At 36.9% G+C, this 15,643-nt stretch overlaps 2 protein-coding genes across 2 annotated transcripts; one reads left to right on the forward strand and one right to left on the reverse strand.

Moving 5' to 3' along the window:
• The first annotated feature begins 1,659 nt into the window (after positions 1–1,659).
• Positions 1,660–2,598, forward strand: LOC122103957 (olfactory receptor 14C36-like). Its single transcript, XM_042674641.1, has one exon. The coding sequence runs from the start codon at positions 1,660–1,662 to the stop codon at positions 2,596–2,598; it is 939 nt and encodes a 312-aa protein (XP_042530575.1).
• A 7,411-nt stretch (positions 2,599–10,009) lies between these two features.
• Positions 10,010–10,969, reverse strand: LOC122103904 (olfactory receptor 6F1-like). Its single transcript, XM_042674591.1, has one exon. It carries the CDS (start codon positions 10,967–10,969, stop codon positions 10,010–10,012), a length of 960 nt encoding a protein of 319 aa, XP_042530525.1.
• Positions 10,970–15,643: the final 4,674 nt, after the last annotated feature.

The raw sequence follows: 15,643 nt of genomic DNA on the forward strand, positions 1-15,643 counted from the left end.
TACAGGGCACCGACATCAAATACAGTAAAAACAGGGGTTATATAATTGGTGAAGAACATACAAAAGAAACAAAAAATTACATAGTACATTATAAGTACATTAAAAACAACAGCAAGAAACGTAAAACCTCTTGTGTCCCTATCTTGGGGTTAATTTTACTTAGCATCATCTTAGATGGTCATATGTACATAGCTTTTGACCTTTTCTGTTTGTCCTAGATATAAACTAGTTATTGCAAATAAGGGAAACCATGGGACTATGTTTCTTTGGTAATGTCATTCATTAGTCAAAATATATAGTCTAGAATTTGTAGTAGTATAAACAAAATCCTTACAATATATTATAATAAAATTTCAAATGTTATGTGATCCCATAAAAATATTCTCTAAGAAGCTTTCATTTCTGTGAACTATTTACTCTCAAAGCAGTCTCAGACAAATCAATTTTTTTCCTCCAAACTATGGCTGAGTAAGTTACTTGGAACGTAAAATTAAATATACATTTATACAAAATGTATATTTAAAAATGATATGCAAGGAACAAGTCTAATCTTACAATATTTGAAAAACTAAGACAGGCTAATCTGTCAAATATGGGAAAGTAAAATACAAATAAATTTTCTGTGTTTATGCAACAAATAGCAGTGAGCAGGAGCATATGCACATGTACAGATGTGCTGACCACTGGGAGAATGCAGGTAGAAGAACAGGGACTAACATGCTTGCTGTGTGTTCACATCCAGCTGATATTAAGTCCCACTACTAATAAAACTACATAGCTGTCATAAACACTATGAAGTTTATTTATTTAACAAGTGCTAATCAAAGTGTTGCTATGGAGATGCTTTTGTAGATAGAGTGCAAAAATCCAAGCATTATAGATAAAATAATTAATAACAGATTATCACTTATAATATGAATGGGCTTTACCCAATGTGTCTAAAGGTCTTCAGAGCAGAAACTGAGGTTTCTCTTTGAAGAATAATTATTTCCTGAAGCGTGCAGGAATAACTGGGCCTGTGTCCTAGCCAGTTGTCCAATACTAGGAGCCTTAGACATAGCTCAAATTAAAGAAACCAATGTTAATTTTTTTTTCTCTTTTTACATATACAGACTGATAGTTTAGCAGACACATGGAAAGAAGATAGAAGAAAATAGATCAATACAAATACACTTAGATATAAAAAATCATTTTGCTATTATATCTAAATACAAATAATAAACTTATATAAAGTTCAATTCATAATGCTAACCATGTATAGACACACAGACTTATATGTACATTGTATTAGCCAGCTTTCTATGCATATTATTGACTGAAAGAGGAGGAAAATACTCAAAAACAGCAATCAGATACATTAATCAAATTGTTCTTCATTGAGTCAATAAACTCATTTTGTGGATATAATTGAAGAAAATTATGTGGTCGTGCATCATTAGATTGGAGAACTCCATCTTGTTTTATATTTCAGGTCATTCTCTTAGGAGTGGTGATATGGTATGCATAGCAGAGAAACAATAGGAATTTCGAACACATGAAGACCAGTTGGGAACATAGAAGTACATTTTATCAGGTGAAAGTTCATGGACATTTTATCAATTATTGCATAGTTATTTTCTCCATTCTTTTGTTTTCCAGAAGAATTCGCATTTTCAGAGCATGGGCAATATCAGCAGAGTGACTGAGTTTCTCCTGGAGGACTTTGCTGAGGTGTGGGAACTCAGGCTCCTGCTCTCTACATTGTTCCTGTTGATGTACCTGGCCACCATTTTAGGGAATCTGATCATCATCACTGTCACCACCATTGATAGGAACCTGCACACGCCCATGTATTTCTTCCTCAGGAATCTGTCCTTTGTGGACATGGGTTACGTTTCTGTCACTATCCCCAATGCCTATGTCAACTCCCTCATTGACAACAGAGCCATCTCTATGGCTGGCTGTGCAATGCAGATACTTCTTGTTATTTTTTGTGCGTCTGTGGAGCTGTTTTTCCTCACCATCATGGCCCACGACCGGTCTGTAGCCATCTGCCAGCCCCTCCACTACCCTGTCATCATGAACCACCAGTTCTGTGTCCAGGCCACACTGGCTTCCTTACTCAGTGGTCTCATCTATGCAGCTCTTCACACTGGCAGTACATTCAGGCTGTCCTTTTGTCAGTCCAACGTGGTTCCCCAGTTCTTCTGTGACAGCCCCTCTCTAATAAGGCTGTCTTGCTCAGATACCTTTAGCAATAAACTCTTAATTATTTTTTCAACCATAGGTGTAGGCGGTGGATGTTTTATCTTCATTGTTTTATCATATATTCGCATATTTTCAGCAGTGTTGAAGATCCATGTCAAAGAAGAGCGAGGAAAGGTTTTTTCCACCTGTGTGCCTCACATTCTTGTGGTGTCTATGTTTCTTGGTTCTGGTGTCACTGTATACCTAAGGACTTCAGCAATCTCTAAAGGTATTCAGAACCTAATTCTATCTATATTTTATACCATTATACCCCCGTTTCTGAATCCTATCATCTATAGTCTTAGAAATAAACAAATAAAAGAGGCAGTGGAAAAAATAATGTTAAGAATGTTGTATTCAGGAAAACTTTAAAGATGTCTTATATTTTATCTAAATATTACCCATCAGTTTCCTATACTGTACAAACCTACTCCCAAATCACTCCCTCATGATTTAGTGTACTAACTCTAATTATCATTCTCATTTTTCCTCAAGGAATGGAATAAAAACTTAATTATATATCATTGTGTTGTACTTATTTACATAATACAGTGTGATAATTTCATACACATATACAAAATGATAGTCAAATGAAGTCATTTGGCATACCCATCTCTTCAACCATATATGTGTACATATTTTATTCATGTATTTATGTATCAGGACTTGAATTCAGAGCTCATCCCCTGACCCACAGTACTCTATTACTTGAGCCACACTTATAGTCTACAATTTTGCTGGTTAATTGGAGATGTAGATCATGGAACTATCTACTTGGCCTGCCTGCCAACAGTAATACTCTATGTCTCTGCCTTCTGAGTAGATAGGTTTTCAACATGAGCAATATGTGCTTAGCTTTTTTGTTTTGAACGGTTAAGTAGAATGACCATCATGTAATGAATAGATGTGATTAAACAACTTTCTTTTAAGCTATTTTACAATATGTTTATGATTCATCAAATATTTTTAGTGTTGATAATATAATATACATTTTCATCCACATTTTCTATTTACTTAATTCAATCTATTAGAACTATGTAAATGATAGGATTCTCAAAATAAGTACTTTAAAGTTAAATAAGAGTAACACCAATGGAATTACTTTAAAACTAATTTTATGACCCATTTAGAAAGTGAACACTGTGTATATGCAACATGATAATTAACGGAACTATTGTTTTGGCCTCAGTTTTGAGGACTAGAGGAAGAGCCTGCTAATTGAACGCTCCTTGTCCTCCCTTGGCTTATCTCATTATTCAAAGTCAGCCAAATCAGACAAGTCTAAGAGGCAGTATTGTATTTCAGCATCTACTTCATGTTGTCATGTACCTGACATAGATGTTTAGAAGCTGAATTCTGCTTCTTGATGGATGTTTGTTTCTCTATTGTGTTTAATAATGTTCAGTCTGGGTTATTTATGAGAAACTTCTCCATTATTTCAGAGATGAAAATATGTTTAACTGCAAAGGATAGAAGATCCTTTGGGCCTTAACTAATAGTCTAGCCAGCACACCTAAGACTGTACTGGCCAAGAGATCTTGAAATCTGTATTTCCTTGAGAATTCTTGTAGATTTTTAAGTACCCTGGAAACATCTTTCATTCTTATTTTGGTTCAGAAACTATTTCATATCTTTAGCCTCATTTTTGATATGAAAAGATAATTATGTTTAAGAACAGCAAATCTTAACATCATAGTTTCTCATTTCTAATTGTGCCTTATTGTCAAGTATATGAATTAATTCAGATACACTCCAGATTCCATATAGACAGTATTAACCCTTTTGATGAGGGCAACACTCAAGATTCCAGAGTCTAGTGTTCTTTCCACAAAAGAGACCAATCTGTCACAATCCAATGAAAAATACTGCATGAAAGGATTACAAAGACATTTATGAAATGCTCACATAAGGCTGGGAAGCACACTTTTCCTTTGTCAGCTACAATTTAAAATCCCAAAAAATTAGAAAGAAAATAGTCCCATAGTAAGAAGAGACTTACATGAGTACTAATGAAAAAATACCACTTGTAAAATACTTTTCTAGATTTAACTAAAAATATTAGAAGAAGATTTAAAAGCAGAAGAGTTTGTAAATAATCAAATGACTAAAATTTACTATACTCAGTGTATTTACAAGTCTATCAAAGAACTCATTATAAAAATGTAAATTTTAAATCCAGTGAAAGATTTTCACCCAGAAGGAAAGCAAAAACTTTTAATGCTTGAGTAGATAAAAACTGATTCTTAATAGAATACAAAATCCTAAATCTAACCTTTGTTAGGATCCAGTGGCTCCCAAGTATAATCTGAGCTACTTGGGAGACTGAGACTTGAGAATTGTGGTTAGAAGCCAGCCTGAGTAGGAAAGTCTCTGAGACTCTTATCTCCAATTAATCATAAAAAAAGCCAGAAGTGGAGTTGTGACTCATGTGGTAGAGCACTAACCTTGAGCAAAAAAGCTGAGCCCAGAACCTGAGTTAAAGCTCTGGGACCAGCACTAATAAATAAATAAATAAATGTTAAAATTACTCAAAGATCCTAATGTAAGACCAGAGAATTGAAATAGTTTAAGAAATTTAGGAGAGCATATATATATATGCATAGGTAACACTGACAAGGAGACTTACTGTTCACTGTTCAGGAAACAAAAGCAAGAATTGCTTAATGGAATCTGATCCATTTAAAATTTTAAAAAGGAAAGAAAATACTTACCTGAAGGAAGGGAATAGTCTAAAATACAGGAGAAAATGTGATGATTTTTTTACTAGACAATTATGTAGTAAATAATGCATCACTGGGAAAGGATAGATTTAGTGTAGTAACAAGGATTACATTTTCTTTAGCAGAATACACAGAAGCAAGTAAATGCGGAGACATGGGATCTAAGTTGATAGAGATCCATCATGAAAGACACTAACAGAACAAAAGGAAGTATAAACACTAGGCAATGCACAAAAGTTCCTAGGGCTTAAGTGACTAACAGTTTTCCTCTGAATCCTGCTATATTTCTACATATTGTCTTGATAAAAAATCATTCTGAGTCTCATGTATTTTCCTACTTGCCTGAATTCAAACCTTGATTCTCAGATCTCTGCCTTCTGAGTATCTAGGATTACAGGTGTGAACTATGAGTAGCTGATTTCTTTTCCCTTCCTTCCCTTTCCTTTTCCCTTTCCCTTTCCCTTCCCTTCCCTTTCCTTTCCTTGTTTGTTGTTTGTTGGTGGTGGTTGTGGGACTTGAACTCAGGGTCTCGGCACTATCCCTAAGTTTTTCACAATCAAGGCAAGTGCTCTACCACTTTGACTCATAGCTACACTTCCACCTTGTTTTCTAATTATTTGGAGATAAGGGTATCACAGGGTTTGTTGCCTGGGCTGGTTTCAAACTGCAGTCCTCAGATCTCAACCTTCCGAGTAGCTAGGATTACAGATGAGAGCTACCAGTGCCTGGCTAACCAGCTATTCTAATTTTAAAAACATCGTTCTGATTTACCTAGATAAATTCCAATTTTCTCATTCATTTTAGGGCCTTGTCAGTAAAAATAAATTCTTGTAACCTTCCTTGTCTAAAAGAGTGCTTCTTATGATTTATTCTGCCTGTGGGTCCATCAGTCAAGTTACAAGCAGCCCCACCAAAGAGGTGAGGCTGAGATTTTTCTTACCTGTTGCTGCTGCTCTCAGTTTGGATGCAGTTTCTTGGCCTTTATTGCGGTCTTGTTGGTTTTCTATGTGTAGGACATCTTTAAGAATCTTTTGTAGGGCTGGTTTGGTGGAGATGTATTGTTTCAATTTTTCTTTGCTATGGAAGGTTTTTATTTGGCCTTCAGTTATGAAGGAGAGTTTAGCTGGGTACAGTATTCTTGGTTGATAGTTGTTTGTTTTTAGGGCATGGCATACATCATTCCAGGCTCTTCTTGCTTTGATTGTCTCTGCTGAGAAATCTGAGGTGATTCTAATTGGTTTCCCTTTATAAGTGATTCCCCTTTTCTCTCTGACAGCTTTAAGGATCTTTTCCTTGTTCTGAGTTGATCCTGTGTGGATTATAATGTGACGGTGGGATGTCCTATTCTCGTCTGGTCTATTTGGGGTTCTAAAGGCTTCTTGTATCTGGACAGGCCTATCTTTTTGCATGTTTGGGAAGTTCTCTGCTAGGATCCTGTTAAACAGATTTCCTAGACCATTAACTTCTGTTTCTAGGTGCTCCTCTACACCCATTATCCTTAGATTAGGCCTTCTGATGGTGTCTTCCAGGTGTTGGATAGATCTATCATATTTCTTGGACTTGTCTTGGATGGTTGTATGTTCTTTCTCTATAATATCTAGGCTGTCTTCAATCCCTGAGATTCGATCTTCTGCATGGTCTAACCTGCTGTCAAGACTCTCTACTTTGTTTTTTATCTCTTTTCCTTCTAGTTGGTCAGCTTTGATGGCTTCAAGTTCTTTGTTGAAGCTCTGTTTTAGGTCTTGTATGAATTTCTTTACTTCCTTAGTTTGGTGTTCAGTGTTTGTCCTCAAATCACTTAGTTGATTGGTTATGGTTTCTTTGGGCTCCCATTCCTTCTGTTGGGTTCCATTCAGCATTCCCTTTGTGGTCTCCCTGACTTCCTTCAGCTCTTTGTTAATGGATTCCATGAATGCCTTTAGTGATCTTTGTGTGTTCTCTACCTAGTCTCTCAATTCCTGTATTACTCTTTGATTAGCTTCCTCCCGTTCGTGGGATTCCTGCAGATCTCTTTGAGTGTTCTCAGCCTGCTCACGCCATTCCTCCCTTTCTCTTTGAGTATTCTCAAGTTGTTCACGCAAATCCTGTATCAGTTTTTGAGTAGCTTCCTCACGCTTATGATATTCCTGTATAAACTTCTGGGATGCCTCCTCTCTCTCCCTATCACGGTCATACAGAGTCCTTTGTACGTTGTAAAACTTTTCATTTATCATGTTTGCCAGCAGTGTTTGTAGAGCTGTTTGGGAACTCTCCTCTGGATTATTCATTATCTGTTCTAACCCCTGATTATCAGGATTGGGAATTGAGATACCCGAATTTGCCATTTTTCTTGTGTTTTTCCGGCTTACTCTGCCCATTTGAGATGAAGATAGCACCAGTTTTGTGCTAGAATACTATCTTAAGGCAACCATCAACCAAAGTTTGCATTTGTACAGTCAATAGTCTACAGATACAATCTAGTTCAACAGATACATCTATTCGACATCAAACAACTATATGTTAAAGGACTTCGAACCGCAGAGAAGAATTTGGAAAACCAGAAATTATTAGGGTTAGGGAGAGATGTGGGTAAAAAATAGGAATAGATTGGTGTGGGGAGGCACAGGGTGAGTTAACTATGTCCTAATCACAATGCAGGAAATAGGTTGGGTAGGATGTAAGTAGAGAGAGAGGGAAAAAGAAGAAAGGGAAAGGGGAATGAAAAGAGACCAGAAAATAAAATAGAAACGTAAAAATTAATGTTATTTTAGAGGTTAAAAGACCATCTATTTATAGAGGAATATGAATATGTTGAGAGAAAGGGAGGGACATAGAGGAGATGAGAAAAACTTTAAAAAAATGCTTAAAATATTATATAGGTATAAAGAGGTAGTACTGCTATTAATGAATTTGAGTCTCAGAGGTTTTGAATTGAGTAATAAGTTTGTCGATTAAGTGTGTACACAATGGGGGATAGGGTCTACTGGTTAACTACGGGTTTATCTGAGGATGTGCAGGACAAGAGTTAAGTCACATAAAGATGAACAAAGAGGAAAAGATGGAAAGGATAGGAAAGTGAGAAGAAAAGATCAGAAGTTCAGTAGAGCTAGAAAAAAAAACAAAAAGATAATTAAGAATGAAAGAAAAAGAGAAAGAAGACAAGAAAAGAAAAAAAACACACATTCACGTATTCCTAAAATAAAAATTATAAGAGGAGAAAAAAAAAAGTTAATGGAAAACAATTATTTTTTCAGAAGAGGCAAAAATTAAAGATTAATAAAAGTTTTAGAAAAGCAAAAAAAAATTTTATATATATATAAGGTAACAAAAAATGAAAAAAAACAAAACAAGGAAAAGAAAAAAAAAGAAAAGAAGAAGAAGAAAAAAAAAATTCTTTGATTTTTTTTTTTTTTTTGGGAGGGATGGGAAGAGTCCTGTATCTCCCTTTTGTCTGTAACCAGAGTCTGGTTGGAGTCTCTGGTCAGCTTGAGGTCCTGTGGCTTGATTGGTTTCTTAAGTCAGTTTGTTGGAACAAGCAGAAAAATGCTCTGCTTTACCCAAGTTTTTGAGGTCCCCCTCCCAGGTTAGTTTACTGGGAGGGTGATCTGCTTTGAGAATCACAAAAGAGGGGGATGCAGTGATGAGGCTAGGTTCAGGGTAGAGTTGAGGCCTTTCAATGAACAGTAGCTTTTCCCTGGGGCTATTTTGTGGAAAAAAAAACTCACAGCACCCAGCCTGGAGCCATTCTCAGGGTTTCTGTTTTTCAATTGATTGTGGTGGCTGCTAGAGGGAGGGGCAGCCTCTGGCTCTGGTTACCCGGTGAGGAGAGCCACTCCAATGGCTGGCGCCTGAGCTGGGTGACTTTTCCCTGGATGGAACTGAGTCTGTGAGGTCACTTCGCCGTTAAGTTCTTGTGACCTGCTAAATGACTAGTTTTATTCCAAGGCCTGAGCTGGAGCTAGCCGCTCCTCCGAGCTTTGTCGGTATCCAAGATGGAGATCACCGGTGCTGGGGGGGGAGGGGTGGCCTTCCCTCCTCTGCTCCCAGAGGAGTGAGGAAGTAGGGCTTCTACTCACGCGGAGTCTTGGATCCCGGGTCGTCTCTGGTCTGCAAAGTGCAGGATGAAGTTGTCCGCTCCTTGTCGGTTCTTGCTGGTGTTGAGTAGAATCCGCTCGTCCGCTGCGTCTGGCTCCTTCGTCCCGGACTGGACTGCGTCTCAGGTATGCCTCCGCGGCGGTGGTCGCCGCTGCGACCCTGCCGCTGCAGCGGCAGCTGCTCAGATGTGTCTGCTTGGCTTCCCCTCTCTTGACTAACTCTCTGTCCTGTGATGGCACACTTGGTGTGATTCTCTGGCTTGGGACTGTTCACTGGAACTCTGAAACTGTTTTCTATGCAAGAGCTTGTTCAGATTCCAGCTTCTCCTCCGCCATCTTCCCGGAACCAAATGTTTTTTTCTTATACTGTTCAGTTCTTGCTTTTTTGCTTTTCTCTGTCTTTCTAATCTCAATTTTAATTGTTTTATTTTTTTAAAAAATAAAATAAATTTTTATTGCTTACATTTAAAATCTTATTCATTTATTACTGATTTTATGTTTTTCAAAATACTAATAAACATTTGTAATAAAGTTATAGACCTATATTTATATAGTCAAGTAAATTATCATCCATACTTAAGAATGGGGTGTTGAGCAAATATTTACTGAATGTACTTTTGAAGCACAAAGGATTAAAATTTTATTAGCCGATTGACTCCATAAAGCACACAGCTTCATTGAGCAGAGTTTGGTGACTCGTGGTTCCTGCTGAGATATGAAAATAGTGGAAATATACTAGAATCAACCAACCTATTTTCGAACTGTGAATACATTATAGGCAAGAAGCTTTGCAATATTTATCATTCTATCACTATGACATTGTGATAAGACACCCATAGAGTAGATACAGAATAACTCTACAATAGAATTGAAAATAACTTTGATGAACAGAAATGATCAAATCACTTGGTTTCACTTTTGTAGCACAATTATCAATACTTTGCTTATTTACAAAGAATCCACTGTCAATTGTCCATTTGTGTTGATATGTCAAAACTTCTGTACCCTTCTGATCCAGAAAACTCTCCTCTGTGCTATATATTTCCTGAAAGCTTTCTTCACATCTTTGTTTCTCAGGGTATATATGAGAGGGTTTACCAACGGTGTAACCACACAGTAGAACACTGAGACCACCTTACCAATGGTGAAGTTGTACTTGGCTGGAGGGCGGACATAGGCAAAGATTATGGTGCCATAATAGATGGTAACTACACTCAGATGGGAAGCACAGGTGGAGAAAGTTTTCTTCCGAGCCTCTCGAGAAGACAGCCTGATGATGGTGAACACAATTTTGCCATAGGAGGACATAGTGAGAAGAAAAGAACTTAGAATCACAACAGAGCTGCATGTGTACCCCAGGGCTTCCACTAAGAATGTATCTGAGCAAGACAGTTTAAAAATGGGGTCTGAGTCACAAAAGAAATGGTTGATCTTCTTGGGACCACAGAAGTTTAGACGGGAAATAAGTATGGTGGGTAAGACTGGGGCAATGAAGCCCCCAACCCATGATCCAGCGGAAAACTGCAGGCAAACCTGGAGACTCATGAGCAGTGAGTAGTGTAGCGGGCTGCAGATGGCCACATATCTGTCATAAGCCATCACAGCCAGCAAGATGCACTCTGTAGCTCCCATTGAGAAGAAAAAGTAGTATTGAGTAACACAGCCAGAAACAGAGATGGTGACAATCTTTGAGAGGCAGGTGGCCAACAACTTAGGCACTGTGGCTGTAGTGTACCAGATCTCTAGGAAGGACAAATTTCCTAAGAAAATGTACATGGGTGTCTGCAGGGTGGAATCCATCAGAACAATGAATATGATGAGGGTGTTTCCCATGAGGGAGAGAAGATACACAGTGAGAAACATGACAAATAATGTGAGCTGCAGCGAGGGAGCACCAGAAAAACCAAGGAAAATGAACTCTGTCACTGTCGTGTGGTTTGTTACTTCCATGTCTCATCTTTTCTGATCTACAAGGAATAACAGTGCCCAGATGATAATAAATGGCTAATGAGAAAAATTCAAATGATTATTCATTTTTATAATAATTATACACAACCCCCTAGCAAAAAAAATAGAAAATAACTGACTATTTTTTACACACTATACAGGGATTATCTCATTTTTTCCAATCTTAATTGTAAACATTTTAACTAAGTTATCAATATTGCACAATACTGTGAAATTTGTGAAATTTATATAATCACTTAATCACAATAAAAATTGCTATAAAACGGTAAACATTTTTAACTTAATTTCATTGTCAACGTGATGGACAGAGGGGTTATAAGTACATACATAAGGTAGTGAGTGTAACATTTATTCACTCTTTCCAAATGACAAAATAAAGGAGTAAATAGTCCATCATTCTTAAGTTCTAGTGCAGGTTTAGAACCAAGTAAGGTTGATGAAAACAACAGCATTCCAACCCAAGTTCTGGTAGCTTATACTTGTACACCTATCTATTTGGGGGATTGAGACAGATTCATGGTTGAAGTTCAGTCAGGGCAGAAAATTTCTTGAGACTCCTTCTCAAGATGTGATAATGCTCACTTTTTATCCTAGCTAGGGCAACCTAACATAGATTATCTTACTCTGGTGCATGCCAGAGATGTAAAGAGAGACCCATTCTCAAAAATTGACAGGAGTAATATGGCTGGGTTAAAATTATGTGGTTAGAGGACCTGCCTACAAGAAAGAAACCACAATTCAATAATGGGGGTAAAAAAAAGCCAAACGCACAGTTACACACACACAACACACACACACACACAATCCAAGAAAATGTAAAAAGCATGGTTATATATGAGAAGGTACATTGTCCTGTCACTGAGGAATTATACTAAAATACAAAGCGTGATGGAGAAATCACCACGTGGCACAGGTCTGGAGCCAGTGCATTAAAGTCATCTCAACCTTACTGATTACCCTACTCATAACATGATCCTGGAAACATGTAAGATTGGAGGGATATTGACACATGAGTAAATTTTACTTCCAGAATTATATATGGAAAAAAGGTATTTGGCTTAGAAATATTTACCTAAATATCTTATTTTTTGCCTACTTTTGTTTTTTAAAAAGACTATTATATCTTCTATTTTCTTAGATTGATTTGATACACACAAAGGCATTTTTTATAGAAATGAGAAATCTTGTCATTACAGAAATAGGGAACTCATTGGGCATACTCATGTCATGTAATGCCAAAGACAATTATAAAATAAGGTAAATCTTAACAGCCATAGTAAGATGTTCAGATATGTGTGTGTGTTCAAAATTTATAGATTACCTCCAGTAAAGACACAGAGGAGAGAGCTTCTGTAACACAATAAAAATGACACCACAAGGTAATAGTCAGTGGGTTCCAGTCTATGGATTTCTTGTTTCTAATCTTCCTAAAAGTTTGAAACATGAAACTCTAATTTAAAAAAAATGAGTTCAGATTTTATGACACTGTGGCATGGTCCCTGTGGGTCACTATTGATAGAGAAACCTTTTCTTAGAAATTAGTGCTTAAATCTTACTCTGTTGAGAACATTTTATTTGTGTCTTTCATGAAAATACATTTGTTATCGTCATAAATATGGTGAAGATTTTGCCATATTTCTGTGAACAGCAAAAGATAAATGTACATTTTAGGGATGAAATGATAATTCCCAAGATGGGGTGAAAAATATATGAAAAATTACATTATTTTAATTTGGGGGGGGGGTGAGCACACGTGTGTGTGTGTGTGTGTGTGTGTGTGTGTGTGTGTGTGTGTGTGTGTGCATATTCTGTTTATGTGTATGTGCTGTCCTAAGGTTTCAACTCAGGACCTGGATATTATCTTTACCATTTTTTGCCAGTGCTCTGCCACTTGAGCCACAACTCTGCCTCTAGCTATTTTTTTTTCTTTTGTGATTAATAGGAGATAACAGTGTCGTGGATTTTTCTGCCTAGGCCAGCTTTGAACCATAATCTTCAGATTTCAGTTTCTTGTGTACTACAGGTAGGTGGAAGCCACCAGCACTTAGCTCAGAATTTACATTTTAAGAAGAGTTTAATGAAAGATTATAAACCATATTTTAAAACACGTTCTTCTATTTGTCTGATTATTTAATATAATAGAAATATTTAGATTATTAATAAAAGGTATGAAAGAGATATAACATGAAATATTTCACTTATCATAAAGAATGAGACAATTATTTTTAAAAATATGTAACTGGAGTTTGCAATCAGAATCAGACTGATATTGCCGATCTCCTAAATGCTTTTCCTAAAACAAACCAGGGTTAACTTCTACTTTAAACAACAACAGGATTATATACCTATCATCTGAATGTAAAGTTAGAAATTTGAAGTAACAGTAATGAATTCTGAATGAATAAAGGCTTGTATTGCACTAATACTCAAATTTTAAAAACAACTAATATACTTCTGCGACTTCTTTATTTTAAATTAATTATTATTCATCCCACATACAAAGTGAATGTCCTAGGAAGAATATGACCTAGGACTATCAACCCTGTCAACATTACAGTGTCATGTCATTATTATTCATGCCATGCTATTCTTATTCATGCCTTCCCTATCCTAGACAACTAAGGAAATGTGAATAATTTCTCCCCTGAAATACATCCTGTGATCTACTTTGTTAATTTTCAGGAATGCAATATAGTGAGCTAAAGAGTCTTCTGAGACTTGTTTACAGCAAGGCTGAGTGTTGAAGCACATTACAGTCAATGGTCTTGCAAAGGAAACAGCACCTGGTCACTGCCATGTTACTGGCAGTCACACAGCATCTACACTAAGCAAAATGCCAAATGATTTCATTCTTTACAGTTGTCTTTTTTTCTCATGGTCAGAGTGCAGGGATAGGTAAGGTCAGAGAATTCCCTTGTGAAAAGACCCATGATTTCATCAGCCTGGTCCATGGAGAGCTGCTCTCTGCCTTGGGACATCTGAAGGTCCCTGAGAACTTCCCTTCGGTGGTGATCAGAATAATGTCCCCTGGGGACTAAAGATGCAGGAAGGAACTGCAGGAATTGCTAGAAATGGCACCAAAGGAAGTCAAGGAATCATGTCCTCTGTGGCTTCTTTAGCTTCATTAGCTGCTGCTGTTAATAGACTGACCCTTCAAAACGCAATTGCAAACACATTCCTTGATAGGTTAGCCACCACAGGAGTGGTGTACAATTGTATATTCTTGCACATGATGTGTAAGCTAGATCAACATTGACAATTCTTCATTATTAAAAAAAATATATATAAAACAAAACTAAAAGGAAAATACTACTTTGACATCATTAATAAAAAGCAAGCAAACATCATGGGAACTTCGATATGCTTTTTCCTGTTAATCAAATTACTAAAGAACTAGGCTCATTTTTACTTTACATTTTTCTTCTGGTTGTGGGGCTTGAACTTAGGGCTTTGTATTGTCACTTGAGCCATAGCTCCACATCCGGTCTGGTGGTCAATTGGAAATAGGAGCATCATGGTCTTTCCTTCCAGGGCTAGCTTTGAAGCATAATCCTTAGATATCAACTTCCCAAATAGAATTATAGGTGTGAGATACCAGTGCCCTTAAAATGTATGCAGAAAAGATACTGGAAAAAAAGTACAATAGAGAGTCAATATCAGCTTATATATTATTAATTTTATTTTTTACTATATAGTTATTCATATTTTTTAGAAAAAAAAAACAGAAAAAAGTGAAGGAGAATAATTTTAAGTTTTCTATAATTGCATGGATTACATGGACAATGATTTGGAAGTTCCAATAAACTTCATTTAATTCAATATCATGAGGCATAATGTACAAGTCACTATGTTGAAAGCAAACTACAATTTTGGGTGGGGTGGGGGAGGGAGGGAGGAGTTGGAGAGGTGTGGAGGGAAGGGATGGTAGGGGAAAAACAAAGGACGAGGTAACAATGCTCAATACGAAATGTACATATTACCCTACTGTAGCCCCCTGTACAGTATTTTTACAATAAAAATTATATATGGAGAAAAAAATTACTTGAAAATGTATGCACGCACACACACACACACAACACATGATGCACTGGTATAGGGCTTGAACTCAGAGGCATTGGTATGGTCACTGAGCTTTTTCACTTACGACTACCACTCTACAACTTGAGTCAAGTTCCATTTCCAGCCTAATTGATAGCATTTCACAAGCTTTCCTGCCCAGACTGGCTTTGAACCTCAATCCTCAGATCTCAGTCTCCTGTGTAGCTAGGATTACAAGAATGAGCCACTGAGCCTGGCAATAAATACCTTTTGATGATTTAAAACTAAACCCCATGTTAAAATAACTTTCTTGCTCCTGACAAAGCACCTGTTGACCAATCATGATACAATGGAGAGCAGCACCACTTTAACTAAGACAGTGAAATCAGCATTAAGGATAAGAGTCCTCTGTCTTCCTGGCATAGGAATAATGATTAACATTCCTTTTCTACTTTTCAACATTTCTTTTTCTGCTTGGTTTTTACAAGTGGCTGATTGTATGTATGAGACCCTCAGAGTCAGCACTCTCGAACAAAACATTTCACTTTGAGCAATCTCATTCTTGCTAAACCCCAGTATTTGTATGTGATGGCCATTTTGCCAGGTGGCCTGGAGTGG

The sequence above is a fragment of the Dipodomys spectabilis genome, unplaced genomic scaffold, assembly GCF_019054845.1.
Source record: "Dipodomys spectabilis isolate Male_0828 unplaced genomic scaffold, ASM1905484v1 ptg000019l, whole genome shotgun sequence".
NCBI classification, from domain to species: domain Eukaryota; kingdom Metazoa; phylum Chordata; class Mammalia; order Rodentia; family Heteromyidae; genus Dipodomys; species Dipodomys spectabilis.

What these genes read in the sequence shown, in the direction of transcription:
- LOC122103957 (XM_042674641.1), top strand. Translation starts at nt 1,660, where the DNA reads ATGGGCAATATCAGCAGAGTGACTGAGTTTCTCCTGGAGGACTTTGCT.
- LOC122103904 (XM_042674591.1), bottom strand. Translation starts at nt 10,969, where the DNA reads ATGGAAGTAACAAACCACACGACAGTGACAGAGTTCATTTTCCTTGGT.